Raw genomic sequence first — 16835 nt, forward strand, 5'->3', positions numbered from 1 at the left:
AGCAGAGTATATAAGGGGCAGCAGGGCATATAGTGGGCAGCACAGATATCTTCATTTTATCTGTTCTACTTTAATATTGAGCACACACACTTACAAAGAGACATAAACACACACACACACACACACACACACACACACACACACACATGTATACACATACAAACACATAGACACTTACCATCTCTCCTTGCTAACAGCATCACAGGCTTCTTGCAGGACGGGCTGTGGGCGAAGCTTCCTCTTCTCTTGGTCCTCGGCTCCTGTTTTCTCTGTGTGTGTAACGAGGAGCTGAGTACAGAGCAGAGCCCAGTGGCACCCCCTACATGCTGGGAGGGTGCAGCACCCTGTGCACTCGCACAGGTCGCACACCCCTAAGGCCAGCCCTGTATATATGTCTAAACCTGTTGGGAGGGGGGGGGCTCTCTAGCAATTTTTTTAAATCAATGTTTCAATCTGATAGATATCTGCCTACTGTGTGGCGGACTGCAGCCGCTATCTCAGATACCACTTAGTGTGGCTACTTTATAGACACTGTAGCAGTTATTCGTCAACTCCGATGTACTGACTCCCTTCAGTATCAGGTTGCATTGAACTTTTAAATGTGTGTGGTTCTTTAGAAGTTACACCCAATAAAAGTTATGTTTTATTAATGCACCTATATACAATTGGATAATCTGGGAAAAGGGCTCTCATTTGCCATTTGGCAATTAGGTGTTAGTAATAATTATTTTTGCCCGCCAGTTACCTGGGTCTAGTATAGCTGTGGCGATTATTCAAAAGGGCCCTCTGGGACTATAATACTTATGACCTATCCTCAGGATAGGCTATAAATGGTTTACCAGTGGTCAGATCCCGGAGGTCAGACCATTAATTGTCCACAGGCCCTTCATTGTCCCCGGGGTTGGATCTCCACCAATCAAACATTGATGGTCTGTCTTAAGGCTTGGCCAACAATGTTATAGTCCCAGAGATGCACTTAAATATCCAACTAAAAAAGAAAGCCATCTCCTCTCCATTTAGGACCACAGTCTACTTATTTCAGATAACATATAGAGTATTGACAACTTCTTAGATCTATACTAAGAAGCCATCTAAACTACGAGGAATATAAAGATGTCATGACCCAGTCAGATTCAGACCCATAACTCTAGTGCATGAAAACAACAGGACTAACCAATAAACCTAGCTGCAGCCATTGTTTGATTGCATATTCTTAATAGAAAGTATATTGCACGTTACCCGGCTTCACACTGGTCTATTTGTTTGTTGTTTTTGTTTGTGTGTGTCGTTAAAAACTTAATTTCCTACTGATATGAAGCCAACATATCCAATAAAGTGCAGGATTCCTTTTTGGAGGCATGACTGGTCTGAAAGAGGTTCAATTTATGAGAATGCTGAAATCCACAGGCTTGGTTCTGTTGGGAGATTTCAGCAGCTCGGGCAGCATCCTTGCGCTTTGCCACAGGAGTCTTTTGTCTAAGTGCAGAGTTCCTTTTTGGAGGCATGACTAGTATGAAAGGGTTTCAATTTATGAGAATGCTCAAATCGGGTATAGGTACAGTTCATTTACGTTTAGTAACACGCCGAATAAAGAAAAATGGCTGGGTTGTTATGGAAACCTGGTGTAAAACTGTGTGTATGTGAGTGAGGCTAAGAATGAAGGACCTGCGAGCTTCTATTGGCTAATACAGGTCATCTGATGTGATATGATGGTCCTTGATGTGCAAGCCAGTGGTGTCATATTTGCTGTTGTGAATATGTCGAGAACTGTAGGTTCTAGATAGTGAAACGCGGTCTAAACCTTTCGAAGCGCGTGCTTTACTTATGTGCCAAATTTGGTGCAGATTGGTCCAGTCGTTTGGCCGTGCATAAAGAACAGACATCAGACAACAGACATCAGACAATAGACAAGAGAAATTCATTTATATATATATATATATATATATATATATATATATATATATATATATATATATATATATATATATATATATATATATATATATATAGATACTAGCAGAATTATCCGGCTTTGCACGGGACTATTTCATTTGTTGTTTGCGTGTGGTTTAAAACTTTGTTTGTTACTGGTATGGATTGTGCCTACTGGTATGGATTGTGCCGATGCAACATGTTTTGCAATATGCGGACAATGTGCGGTTTAGTAAGGGGATTGTTTCTATGACGGGCATCTAATTCTGTAGTGCTGTCATCCATGAATAAAACTTGAAGCTGCTGTCATCCATGATTAAAACTTGATGCTATAAAGGCGATGCTTACAGATTGTCTTCATTAAACGGTGGCAATAGAGATCCGATCGTGTGGTAGACTAGCCCCTGGATCTTGAACGTTTGTACATATCCTGGCTCCAGCACACGTTTTCCACATCCAAATGACATCACCTAAAAGGCATTGTTGTAAACCAGGATATGTTTCAGAGACTCGGCAGAGTGCACGGAGGAACCTTCGAGCAAAGTTGTGAGCTCTTCTGGTGGAACAGGTAAATCGAGCATTCTGACCTTTCCGCCAGAGTAGCACATTCTTGGTCATTCACCTTCATACTTAAAGAGGCTCTGTCACCAGATTTTGCAACCCCTATCTGCTATTGCAGCAGATAGGCGCTGCAATGCAGATTACAGTAACGTTTTTATTTTTTAAAAACGAGCATTTTTGGCCAAGTTATAACCATTTTTGTATTTATGCAAATGAGGCTTGCAAAAGTCCAAGTGGGAATGTTTAAAGTAAAAGTCCAACTGGGCTTGTATTATGTGCGTACATCGGGGCGTTTTTACTACTTTTACTAGCTGGGCGTTCTGACGAGAAGTATCATCCACTTATCTTCAGAACGCCCAGCTTCTGGCAGTGCAGACACTGCGTGTTCTCGAATGCGGCAATGCAAAAACAAGTAATTTTTTTCTAAAAGGGTTTTCATTGTGCAAACGTAGGAAAACATATAAAACCTTTACATATTTGGTATCCCCATAATCGTGCCGACCCATAGAATAAAGTTAATATGTTATTTACGCTGCATAGTAAACGGTGTAAATTTATAACGTGAAAATTAATGCTGGAATAGCTGCTTATTTTCAATTCTCTCCTAAAATTAAAGTTAATAAAAGTTAATCAATATATTGTAAGCATCTAAAAATGGTACAATTACAAAATACAACTCGTCCCTGCAGAAAACAAGCCCTTATACAGCTATGTCGACGGAATAAAAAAAAAGTTACGACTCTTGGAATGCGACCGTGAAAAAACAAAACATAATCCTTGGTCATTAACGTGCAAAATGGCCCGGTCATTAAGGGGTTAACCCGTTAGTGACCGCCAATACACCTTTTAATGGCGGCCACTAACGGACTTTATTCTGATGTATAAGCTTTTTTACGGCACTGCATCAGGATAAAGTAAACAGAGCAGGGAGCTGTCAAATCTCCCTGCTCTCAGCTGCTAGGGGCAGCTGAGGGCTGGGGTCGTCCCTGCTCTGCCATGTGAGATCGATATTAGTATCGATCTCACCCGTTTAACACCTCAGATGCAGTGCGCAATAGCGTGCACCGCATCTGAGTGGTTTTGGAGAGAGGGAGGGAGCTCCCTCTCTCTCCCACCGACACTCGGCGATACGATCGCCGAGTGTCTGTGTCTCCAATGGCAGCCGGGGGCCTAATAAAGGCCCCCAGGTTTGCCTGGAGCGAATGCCTGCTAGATCATGCCGGAGGGCAGTAATACACTGTAATACAAAAGTATTGCAGTGTATTATAATAGCGATCGGAGAATCGCATATTAAAGTCCCCTAGTGGGACTAGTAAAATAGTAAAAAAAAAAGTTTAATAAAGTTAATTAAAAAGAAAATGAAAAACCCACCTTTTCCCCTTACAAAATTCTTTACTATTAAAAAACCAAAATAAAGTAAAATCGTTACACATATTTGGTATCGCCGCGTCCGTAACGATCCCAACTATAAATCTATTACATTATTTAACCCGCACGGTGAACGCCGTAAAAAAATGTAATAATAAACTATGGAAAAATTGCTGTTTTCTGTGAATCCTGACTTAAAAAAAATGTGATAAAAAGTGATCAAAAAGTCGCATCTACTCCAAAATGGTACCAATAAAAACTACAAGTCTTCCCGCAAGAAAAAAGCCCTCATACAACCGCATCGGCGAAAAAATAAAAACGTTACGGCTCTTCAAATATGGAGACACAAAAACAAATAATTTTTAAATAAAAGCGTTTTTACTGTGTAAAAGTAGTAAAATATACAAAAACTATACAAATTTGGTATCGTTGCAATCGTAACAACCCGTTGAATAAAGTTATTGTGTTATTTATATCACACGGTAAACGGCGTTGATTTAAGACTCGAAAAAGAGTGGCGAAATTTCAGGTTTTTTTCTATTCCCCCCCAAAAAAAAGTTAATAAAAGTTAATCAATAAATAATATGTCCCCCAAAATGGTGCTATTAAAAATACAACTTGTCCCGCAAAAAACAAGACCTTATACAGCTATGTAAAAAGGTTATAGCTCTTGGAATGCGACGATGGAAAAACGTAAAAAATGGCTTGGTCATTAAGGTCCAAAATAGGCTGGTCATTAAGTCCAAGATATCCAATAAAGTCCAAGTGCAGGTTCCTTTTTGGAGGCAGGACTGGTCTGAATGGGGTTCAATTAATGAGAATGCTGAAATCCACAGGCTTGGCTCTGTTGAGAGATTTCAGCAGCTCGTGGCAGCAGCCATGCGCTTTGCCACAGGAGTCTTTCATCTAAGTGCAGGGTTCCTTTTTGGAGGCATGACTGGTATGAAGGGTTTTAAATTTATGAGAATGATCAAAGCCAGTATAGGTACAGTTCATTTACAGCGAGTAACACGTCCATTGGCTTGGTTGTTATGGAAACCTGGTCTAAAACTGTGTGTATGTGAGTAAGGCTAAGGGTATGTTCACACGAGGGCGTCCGTTACGGCTGAAATTACGGGGATGTTTCAGCCTGAAAACATCCCCGTAATTTCAGCCGTACCGGCATGTGCAGGCGCTTGAACGCCGCGTCCATTACGGCCGTAATTAGCGCTGCTATTCATTGGAGTCAATGAATAACGGCTCCAATTACGGCCAAAGAAGTGACAGGTCACTTCTTTGACGCGGGCGTCTATTTACGCGCCGTCATTTGACAGCGGCGCGTAAATTACGCCTCGTGTGAACAGACAAACGTCTGCCCATTGCTTTCAATGGGCAGATGTTTGTCAGCACTATTGAGGCGCTATTTTCAGACGTAATTCGGGGCTAAAACGCCCGAATTACGTCCGTAAATAGGCCGTGTGAACATACCCTAAGAATGAAGGACCTGTGAGCTTCTAATGGCTAATACGGGTCATGTGATATGGAGGAGGGTCCTTGATGTGGAAGCCAGTTTACTTATGTGCCAAATTTGGTGCAGATTGGTCCAGTCGTTTGGCCATGCATAAAGAACATGCAACAGACATCAGACAACAGAAATTCATTTTTATTTATTTAGAGATATATATAAATATGTATGTTTATGCCTCTGTTCACGTCTGTGTTGGGCCCTCCATCGCAGATTTCGTTGTTTTTTCCAGACAAAATAGTGCAGCATGCTGTACTATTCTATCCGGTAAAACGAAGGACACATAACGGTAGCCTGACAGAACCCATTAAAGTAATGATTTCTGTCGGGTGCTGTTGGTTTCTGTCGGAAATAGAGGCTCCGGTTAATGTGAACAGAGTCTAAATCAACGTCTAATGTTTAAATGTTTGCTATAGTGACATGTATGTTTAGTTATGTTCATTCCATTGTCAATTAGAAAATCTATGTTAAAATGTATGTTTTGATTTTGCGTATTTGCATAGACGAATGAATAAGTGATTGTTCTTTATATGACTTATGTTATATTACTATATGTATGTCACCCATCCTTAGTTCCTGTGGAAGGTCTGAAGGATCAGAAGTGCTTTGACGAACTCCGGATGAACTACATTAAAGAGCTAGATCGTGTCATCTCCTGCAAGAGAAGCAACCCAGCATCTAGTTCACGAAGATTTTTTCAGCTCACCAAACTTCTGGATTCTGTGCAGCCGGTGAGAGTATTATTCCTTCAAATCAAAAATGTTTCCAAAATATTCTCATAAAATGATTGTAGCAGAAGGGTCTTCTGTAGCTGGCGCTTTTTTTTTAAATCTTGATAAGTAATGTAAAGATGCAAAAGTCTCACATCGCTGCCATGGCAACCAGTATGATCACAGCAACAAATCAAAGCTGCTACCGATTACTAAAAAAAAGAAAAGTCAGAGCTGAAGTTAACTGCACTTCATTTGCTTTTAGGCATATTATATTACGCTGCAGTTTGCCTAAAATATGGAGCCTTGTTTTTGAGTATACTATTGCTGCAATAAGTAAGCATGGTCATGAGCAATTCAAAAATGATAGGAACACATTGCCCATCTCATCTGTGCGGAGTCTGTGGCTCTTCTGACTTATGGTGGTATGTTTAAATTTGTCTTTATAGTTCATATGATAGCCATCAATCATTTAGCATGCCACTTGCATGACCGTCTCTGCAGTCTCATACAGTTTTTAAAATGATTTTTAATCTCAGTCATACGGTAGTTCCTTGTTCATGTAACTTCAATTGATTTCCAAAATATAAACTTGGAGACACCACATTTATATCGGGAAAAAGAACATCTTTGCTGTTTTCAGTTGTCCATACACATTAGATTAATGACTGTGGATCCTAAGAAAATTGCCAGGATTCATCGATGATCTAATGTGTATGTAACCTGACAGCAGATGTCCGGTAAAACGAGGATCGGACATTTGGGATTTCAAGATACACCGATTATTTCTTGTGCCAGGTATTATGCCAGTGCCAGAAGTGTCTTGTAGTGGCCTGTCTCCCTTGTGCTATTGAAATAAACATGTTCTGCCCCAGCTAATGTTTAGGAAATAGCTGTAGGACAAAAGCTATTTTATGTGTATGTATGTATTAACTCTTGCTTGTTGTCACATGAATGTGTACGGATGTAGCCAAGTTTATCTTGACTCTGATAACTTACTGCAACTTCATATCACACGGCAAAAGCCATTGAAAAATGTAACGTTTCTTGTCACTGTGTATTTAAAGGCATGGTGTCGCCCGAAAAACATGTTTTTTTTTTTAAATTTAAACATTTAGTGTGTGGGTGATTAAACATTGTTCAAATTTTTTTTATTTTTTTCGCGAGTCAGGAAATATTATAAATTTTTTCAAATTTATAATACTACCCATTTTTGGTCACTAGATGGAGCTAGTTCCCAAAATTGCAGCATTGCAACATTGGGTTAAAAGCTCTCGCTCTAGTGAGCTCTCAGCATCCCCCCCTCCTTTATCCTGGCTAGTGCCGGGATAAACGAGGGGTTTGAAAGGTTTAACCTCCTACACTGTGTGTCGCCATTTTTTGAGGTAACCCACAGTGTAGTAGGTTTACATACAGTAGTAAACACACACAAACACTAACATACATTGAAATCGCTTACCTGCTCCTGCCGCCGCGGCTCCCTCCGGCCCGTCCGCTCCCTTTGCTGCCGCTGTTCCATGTGCACAAGTCCGGAAGCCGCGACCGGAAGTAGTAATATTACAGTCCGGCCGCGACTTCCGGTCCACAGGAAAATGGCGCCGGACGGCGCCAATTTCGAATAGGACTGTGTGGGAGCGGCGCATGCGCAGTTCCCACACAGACGCCGTACACGGACGTGAATGGGACGGGAGCCGTTCACAGTCCCTATGGGACTGTGGCTGCCGTACTCCATGTCTGTGTGTGTCGTTAATCGACACACACAGAAATGGAACAAAAAATGGCAGCCCCCATAGGGAAGAAAAAGTGTAAAAATAAGAAACAGTAAAACACAAACACACAAATGAATATAAACGTTTTTATTACAGCACTAACATCTTTAACATATAAAAAAATTATTTGCCATGACACTGTTCCTTTAATGCGTTAAAAGTCAAGATAAAGATGGCTACATCTGTAAATGTGAATCCATATCCTGGTTAAATATATCCAGTGTAGTATAGTAGAGTTGCCTAGGATCATGTGTAAGCTCAGACTTCCTATAGCCACCCCCACAATATAAGTGATTTTGCTGCTATTTTGTGATAACCTACTGCAACATTTGAAAAGACCTTAATCTGTTTTTATGCTGCATTAGAAACATGGTTCTATTTGTTCATTTCAATTTTTCTCATCCATCCTATGCCCAGTTATTCTCGGCATTTACCCTGGATCTTGCCATTCTAATACATGCTATCAAGTGGATGCCACACTGGCTCACATGCCAAAATGCTTTGATTTGTTTGTACATTACTAGAATGTGTTTAAATATAAGCCTGGAGCAAGAACACTTTTTCTGTGCACGAAAATAATGTTTATGTTCATGAAATGTTCATAATGTCTCTATGTGCTTTCTTAAAATGAATATCAAGCACATGGAAATGGAGCATTATATTTGCATACAGTGTATGTTATCACATTATGGGCAAAGTAGATGAAAATGTTATTCTAAAAAACCTATAAAAGGGATTCTAAAAATGTTTAATATATTCATTTGTATAGTCATAAATAAAAGTAACTTTGGAAAATAAACCTGATTTCCTCTTCACTAAATAAAATTAACCAAAATAAATATATCCATTAATCGGTGAAACAGAAAAGTAACACACATCTCATTTCAGTTTCACTTGAAGCCTTGCATGTTGCATTTTCTATTTTACGTTTCTGAAGTGCATTAGGTGTTGCTCATACTAAACAGTCAGACAGCTACAGTAAAAGATAAATGATTACTGCCACTGTTTTAGTTTACAGAGTTATCATAAATTTTATCTTCTGCTTCTTTAATATTGAATTTTTATAGTTTTCGTGTTTTTTTTCTCTTGTTTTATTCATATCGTTACATAATTTTGTATTTTATGCAGATTGCACGTGAGCTGCACCAGTTTACATTTGACCTCTTTGTGAAGGCACAGATGGTGAGCGTGGATTTCCCTGAAATGATGTCTGAAATAATTTCAGTGCAAGTTCCCAAGATTCTGTCTGGCAGAGTCAAGCCCCTCTACTTCCATAATTCATGAAAAGCCCCTCCTGAGACATTTCTCTCCCCCCTGCAGTGTGCCTTAAGAGTCACCATGTATAGATATGCAAAATGGACTCTACCTGCAGCCTTCATCATGTCATGCCACACAGGCATGACCTCTCCATCCATTTGTGTGTGTTCAGAACAGTTGTCATGCAAGCAACTTCAGATGTGTACCCCGTCACTGACCTACAAACGACTAGAGGACTGATCTGAGGACAATTTTAATTTCACTACTAGAATATAATAGTTGTGTGTATTTTGGAATATATGCTGGTCATTTCTGAGGAAATATGGGAATCATAAGTTTAGTTGTGTGTATAAATTCTTTGTCAGCTTACACATCAGTAAATACTCTAAAAACAAGGGAGTGGTAGAACCCAGATTTTATATACAGAACACTAAAAGCACTTATTCTCCGGGCTGCAAACTCTGGGCAAAATGGCAAGCAGTACTTTATCCTTGCCTATTTTCTTTGATAGATTCATTGCTGATTATGCACTCTGGTTTTCCAGCCAGGAGACGTCGGGGCTACATCAAAAGCCAAAGGGATGATTGAGTACTTCAGCCTGCACTGAAACAACACCTCTGATACATGGCCCTGTGATTGAGAATCACAGCTGTACTTATAATACGGGGTTCTGTACTGACTCTGATGGTGAAACGGATAAGGAGACAGGAAGCCTTCAGATAAATACACACAAATTCTTAAGGAATAAAGTCAGCACTATTTAATTTACAGCCCCTCTAAAAGAAAATGGTTTGGCCCACTTATGCAGGTTGTCTCTTCTCAATCAATTCTTGTTCTTCTTTATCTTTTATAGCCTTATCCTAAAGACCAAGATAGTGAAAGGCTTTGTTTTCTACCACATGCTCCTCTTGCATTTTTAATATACTAACTTCATCACACTTTTTAATAAGCATGTAAAGATCTGAAATATAACCAGTAACCAACCATAATTCATATACATTACATAACAACAAATGTTTCACTTATAAGAAATGTAGTATTTACAAAATGATATAATTTTTTTCTAGAATTCTGAATGAACACAGATGCTAGCTTTTCTGTGAATTTCTGCCAAATTTCTCATAAGTCTCTATCATTTCTAGATCTTAAAATTGGGATTGTACCATCAAGTAGTTTTATTTATATGTTGTTCTCTTCTATAATTATCCACCATTAGGGCCTATAGATACAGGATATAGCAATTACATAACACTAAAAGGCCAACAAAATCAAATGAAAAGACATATTGTATAGCTCACAAATATATACAGAAAGCTTCCCATTCATTATTACAGTCATCACTATCTTCTCCAGTATATAACATACTAATAACTAACAGGTCATTGACTTTAATATTTAAATTATTATACTTTTGTCAGCTTTAAATGAAAGGGAAAAACACTAAATTTATAAACCTTCAACAAATATTTGGTTGTGAGAATGATGTGGGGCACATATGTCCTATAATTTACATTCACAAGCTATGCTTTGAACAGTCTGTAGTCTGAATCACTTAAAGAGGCTCTGTCACTAGTTTAGTAATGCCCTATCTTCTAGCTAATCTAATAGGCGCGGTCACACTGATAATGCTAGTGAAAATTGTGTCCCAAAACGTTTATTATTTTAAAAGTTATGAGCTTTTTTCTAAATATGTAAATGAGCCTTTATTAGACAACTGGGTGGCAACACCAGCGATTCTCCAGAGGTGGAGCTCCCTTGCAGCCTCTGACGCTGTCCTATCAGCATGAAGCTGCTTCACACAGTGTGAGAGACATTCTAGAGGGAAGGGGGATCAATTCAAACTGCCTTATCTCGGGCTGTGGGCCACCTAAAACAGCTGTGACACAACCGGAGATATATGGCCAGATGAATACACAGTCGAGAATGAAAGCTGTAGCTGTGTTGCTGTGCAGGGAGGGGGAGAGGCTGTTTGTTAATTGTACAGCGTCATACAGAAAACATTACACCGCCCAGGGTGAAAAGAGAGAGTCACCTCGTATTTGGCTATTAGAGCCAAACTAGTATATTTAGAAAAATGCTCATAACTTTTAAAATAATAAACGTTTTTTAAAACAAATCACACTGTAGTGATTTTCAGCAAAGCGTCTATTAGATTAGTTAGGAGATAGGGAATTAATAAACTGGTGACAGAGCCTCTTTAAAGGCTATGTAAACCGTTGCCATTTTTTTTTACTATAATAATGTATTATAGTGTTTAACCCGTTAGTGACCAGCCCATCGTGTTTCTACGTCGGTCACTAACGGGCCTTATTCCGATGCCATAGACTTTTTACGTCGCGGCATCGGAATAAGTTTACAGAGCAGGGAGATGTCAGATCTCCCTGCTCTCAGCTGCTAGAGGCAGCTGAGGGCTGGGGTCGTCCCTGCTCTGCCGTGTGAGATCGATATTAGTATCGATCTCACACGTTTAACCCCTCAGATGCGGTGCTCAATAGCGAGCACCGCATCTGAGTGGTTTTGGAGAGAGGGAGGGAGCTCCCTCTCTCCCCCACCGACACCCGGCGATACGATCGCCGAGTGTCTGTGTCTCTAATGGCAGCCGGGGGTCTAATAAAGGCCCTCAGGTCTGCCTGGAGTGAATGCCTGCTAGATCATGCCGCAGGCATGACCTAGCAGATGCCTGTCCGTGTTAAACGGACAGGCAGTAATACACTGCAATACAAAAGTATTGCAGTGTATTATAAATGCGATCGCAGAATTGCATATTATAGTCCCCTAATGGGACTAGTAAAAAAGTGAAAAAAAGTTTAATAAAGTTAATTTAAAAAAAAAGTGAAAAAAAAATGAAAAACCCAGCTTTTCCCCTTACAAAATGCTTTACTATTAAAAAAACAAAATAACGTTAAAAAGTTACACATATTTGGTATCACCGCGTCCGTAACGACCCCGACTATAAATCTATTACATTATTTAACCCGCACGGTGAACGGCGTAAAAAATTAAAAAACTATGGAAAAATTGCTGTTTTCTGTGAATACTGACTTTAAAAATGTGATAAAAAGTGATCAAAAAGTCGCATTTACTCCAAAATGGTACCAATAAAAACTGCAAGTCGTCCCGCAAAAAAAAAGCCCTCATACAACCGCATCGGCGAAAAAATAAAAACTTTACGGCTCTTCAAATATGGAGACACAAAAACAAATAATTTTGAAAAAAAATCGTTTTTACTGTGTAAAAGTAGTAAAACATACAAAAACTATACAAATTTGGTATCGTTGCAATCGTAACAACCCGCTGAATAAAGTTATTGTGTTATTTATACCACACGGTAAACGGCGTAGATTTAGGACGCAAAAAAGAGTGGCGAAATTTCTGATTTTTTTCTATTCCCCCCCAAAAAAAAGTTAATAAAAGTTAATCAATAAATAATATGTACCTAAAAATGGTGCTATTAAAAAATACAACTTGTCCCGCAAAAAACAAGACCTTATACAGCTATGTCGATGCAAAAATAAAAAGGTTATAGCTCTTGGAATGCGACGATTGAAAAACGTAAAAAATAGCTGGGTCATTAAGGTCCAAAATAGGCTGCTCATTAAGGGGTTAATGCAATTTTTTAGTTGTTTTATTAAAAAATAATTTTAACTTTTTATGATACAGCATCTATGTATCCTGGATACGTAAAGGCTGTATCTTCTGCTGAAGCTCGAATCCGTCAGGTCAACGGGATTGATGCAGTGGCTCTGACGTGCAGGATCCACCTGTTATCAATCACATCTAAGTTCATAGCTGTGATCCATAACAGGTGGATCTTGCGTGTCCGAAACACACAGGAGCCACTGTAACCAAAGCCATCAGTCCCACTGACCTGACGGATTCGAGTTTCAGCGCAAGATACAGCGTCTATGTATACAGGATACATAGATGCTGTATCACAAAAAGTATTTTTCTTTTAAATAAAACCAACTACAAACAAAGTTGCATTAAACACTATAATACATTAAGTAAAAAAAAAAAAGGTTAAAAGGTTTACAAAGCCTTTAAAGATTCTCCATCCCTGTTCATTGTCAGACTGGGTCATGCAATAAATCCCTGTAAATAACACTAAATAGAGCCATTACATATATGAAAATATGATATATATTATACACAGCCAGTCTCATGCCAGAAAAACAATATTCAATAATGCTGAGTTACTTCTTATGTCATACTGTTTGTTGGACCTCCTTTAGCCAGTGAGCCGTGTGTCTATTATGGTATCTGATCTATGGAAAACACCCTTTCATAGATCCTGCAATAGAAGGGAAGAATCATGTACCTGCTATAGAATGAAGGTATTTTTTCGCATTTCTGAAAAGTTCCTTTTGCCATATTGGATCCTTCCTTCAGAAGGATTGATTCTCACCTGATCATCAGATTTTGGATGTAGCTTTTCTCAAACTTATAACTGCTGCATACACAAGGTAAATGCTGGCCAAAACAAATCTCCGCAATTCCCTCATTACCATGCATGTTTGGCTCGGCCAAACATGCATGTTAATCGCTACGGAGAAGGGAGATGACAATGGCTGCTATACATCTCTGTCGTTACGTCCAGGAGAAGTAATAGAATCAGGTGTGAAAAACATACATTACTTAATTGTCTTACAAGGTAACCGACAGTCACATACATTAGTGTGACTGATATCAGCAGCTCATTATATGAGCTGCTGACTTTATGTTTAGTGCTCCTGGCGAGGAGAAAAAGCTGATCCTATTAAAGCAAATATTTAAGTAGTGCCTTTATTCTCAGCTGTTCCCTAATGTACATCTTACCCTTGATATTGAATATTGAAAGACATACCACCATTTAACAATGAATGCAGTAATATAATGAAAGTATATTTCATTAACTAGACGTATAACATTTATATTTGACTTGCTTTCGGTGGTAAACTTCACCTCGGTTTGGACCAGACAGGACCATTAAAAGTACTAAATTGTTCCCTATACAATCAAGTTTGCACTATGATAAATAATATTTCAGTAGGCATTTCCTGGCTCTTTTGAGCCACACACAAAAAATATATATCTTTGATTTCTGTATGGATAGAATTTTGCTTTGCAAAGAAACATACTGAATAATAAATAAAATGTCCTCCCTTTAAATATTGTATAAGTAAAACACTATAAACTGATAAGTTACCCGTGGATATATTAATAGAGGGATACATACGCCATACCGGATTCAGCCTTAGCTTTTATATGTGTCAGCTTGCTTGGGATGGCATTTTGAACAAAGAGAGTAGACACAATAGGTCACTGTTCAAAAAGAAAAGATAAGATAAAAGCAGTTAGAGCAAGACAAGTGATGTCTGTGGTTTGTGTAAGCTATTCCTAATTTTTAATCAGTGCAAGTCATAGGTTAGTCAGATGAGCAGAAACCTGCTTATTGCCATTGTGTGCTCATTCCATATGAAACATAGATTGACCTATATTACACTTCAGCCTGTAGGGTTATTTTTAATATGGAGGGAGGCTAACTACTACTATACCAAGCTACTATACCATAGAGTAATTGTATCATTCTAAAGAGGGGAGTGTGTATTTTTTTGTAACTTTTTAATATCTTTGCAGATTGATGAGCAACTTCAGGTTGTGTTGACACCAGCGCCATCTACTGTGCAGTGCTCTGGAGTTTTCTCTATGTGAGGCAGGTTTCTCTATATGAACTCAGGGTTCAGAGTGCAGCAACGTAGGTGGTTAACTTGCAAAAACACTTGCAAAAAAAGGGCATTTTTACTTAGAGCATTTTCAATAGCGTAGTCGACTACGCTATTGATTCCATCAAAATGATGGAACCCTTGCGCAACAGAGACAAATGGAAACCATTGGCACCACATCCGTCACCATTGAAATCAATGGTGATGGAAACGGAAACCTTTGTGTCAGTTAGGGCTGCGTTCCGACGGAAAGCTCAGACGGAACGTCAGAACGGAGCCCTGATACAGATGTGAGTGAAGCCTAACCTATTCATACAGTAAATCAATATGACATTATGACCAGTGTGATAAAGGCATGGCGACCATTTCCTATGTACATACAATACTTTGCAAAAAAAAGCGTATTATGGAAACTATGTATATTTGGGCATTGTAATGCCAACATTAGTATATATTTATTTGATGTAACCAAATGGTGACCATAGACTTAACAACACAGTTGATAGCAATCAATTCAAATCCTTTCCATTTTATTTTGTAATCAAGGGTTTGTGTTTGATGGGGAACCAGTAGTATCACCAAGGCCACCATACAAAAACCTCTTATTTTCCTATTAATATCTCTTCCCATTGAGCTGTGTGACGGAGGCTGTACGCCTGCGGTTCCTTACTACAGAGTCACAGGGGCTCCGTTTGGTGCCTCATTTAGGGCTGTATGTCGGAGATAATCTCCTCTAGAAGCATTGCTCCAAATACTGCCATATTACACCATCCAATGGAGCATGCCACAATCCGCCAAAAAAACCAACCAAAAAAAAAACCCTCTATATGCATCAGCATGAAATCAGGGGCATATGGAGGTACAGTATATGTGCCCTATCACGGCTCCATATAGAACGGAGCCCCTATACGACGATGTGCACGAGGCGCACGCTGAAAGTGCGCAACAATTGTAGTGCAAAAACCTTGGTTGTACGCCATATGTTTTCCCCCCTTCCATCAGACATAAAATAAAAATCAGGGCCTTATATGCGGCACAGCGTCAGGACTTTGTATGAGCCTGAGGAGAGAAGAGGTGAGGTGATAATACTTATCTATTTTCTGATGGGGAGGGCCCAGCCTCTATCTTGCTACCCACCTCAGAGTAAAATCTGAATGTAAGTTATAATAACTTTGTAGGGGTACGGTGGCCCTATCCCCTTTTTGTAAGCCACACACCATATTTAATAAAGTGGCAAATTGCAACTTGTGGGCCTTTTTGTGACTTTTTTACGTCAGAAAACTGGCGTAGAGAGGTTGATAAATTCCCCCCTATGTATCTCACAAACTTGCTGCCATATTCAAGATTCACAAAATCATTTTCTGTGTTCTGAAAAGTTTTACTCAAATGAAGGAATTTGTTTAGCCTCATTCTGCAAAAGTACCAAAGAAATAACCAATATCCCAATGAGAATACCTCCTTGTACTCAGTGTTGCAAAAAAACCAAAAACGTTAGACAATAGTATTCAAAATGTAAGCTTACTCCTCCCATATATTTATATTTGATGCTACGGTCTCATCTTATACGTGTAGAAGTGACATATTCCTAAATGCCGCTGATTTTACAGGATAATATACGAATCAATATATAGACTCCAAACAAAGTTGTAACAAGGGCTGGGAGCTGTTTGAACCAAAACTGTCCCCCCATATCATCTAGGCAGCTCCATGATAATCCATAAAGAAACAAATCAGAGCCTTTAAACACCAGTATATATATAAAAGTTTAAATCTTTATTACACAAACACAATAAATAATTAAAATGACATAAAGAGATGATTCTAGTATAAAGGGTGGTGTCCGCTCCGCTGCATAGGGGTCTATGCAGCGGAGCGGACACCACCCTTCCATACTCACCTGACTCTACCTATGGGTAAGCTTTGTGACTTAGTAGTCATGTTTTCGATTAATCACTAATCACTACTTCCTATGATATGTATTGCACCTTTTCCTGCTTATGACCTCCTATCTATGGAGATATTACTCTTTTCC

At 39.1% G+C, this 16835-nt stretch overlaps 1 protein-coding gene across 1 annotated transcript in view; it reads left to right on the forward strand.

Annotated features, from left to right (window-relative positions):
• The window catches only part of AR (androgen receptor), an 808954-nt gene extending 792371 nt beyond the window's left edge, over nt 1-16583 (forward strand). Inside the window, exons 7-8 of the mRNA XM_075835639.1 lie at nt 5939-6096; nt 8973-16583. Of these exons, the coding sequence (XP_075691754.1) occupies nt 5939-6096; nt 8973-9128 (314 nt within the window). The 3' untranslated portion in view covers nt 9129-16583. The remainder of the gene's footprint in view (nt 1-5938; nt 6097-8972) is intronic.
• The last annotated feature ends 252 nt before the right edge of the window (nt 16584-16835 follow it).

Source organism: Rhinoderma darwinii, chromosome 8 (assembly GCF_050947455.1).
Source record: "Rhinoderma darwinii isolate aRhiDar2 chromosome 8, aRhiDar2.hap1, whole genome shotgun sequence".
In the NCBI taxonomy this organism is placed as follows: Eukaryota; Metazoa; Chordata; class Amphibia; order Anura; family Rhinodermatidae; genus Rhinoderma; species Rhinoderma darwinii.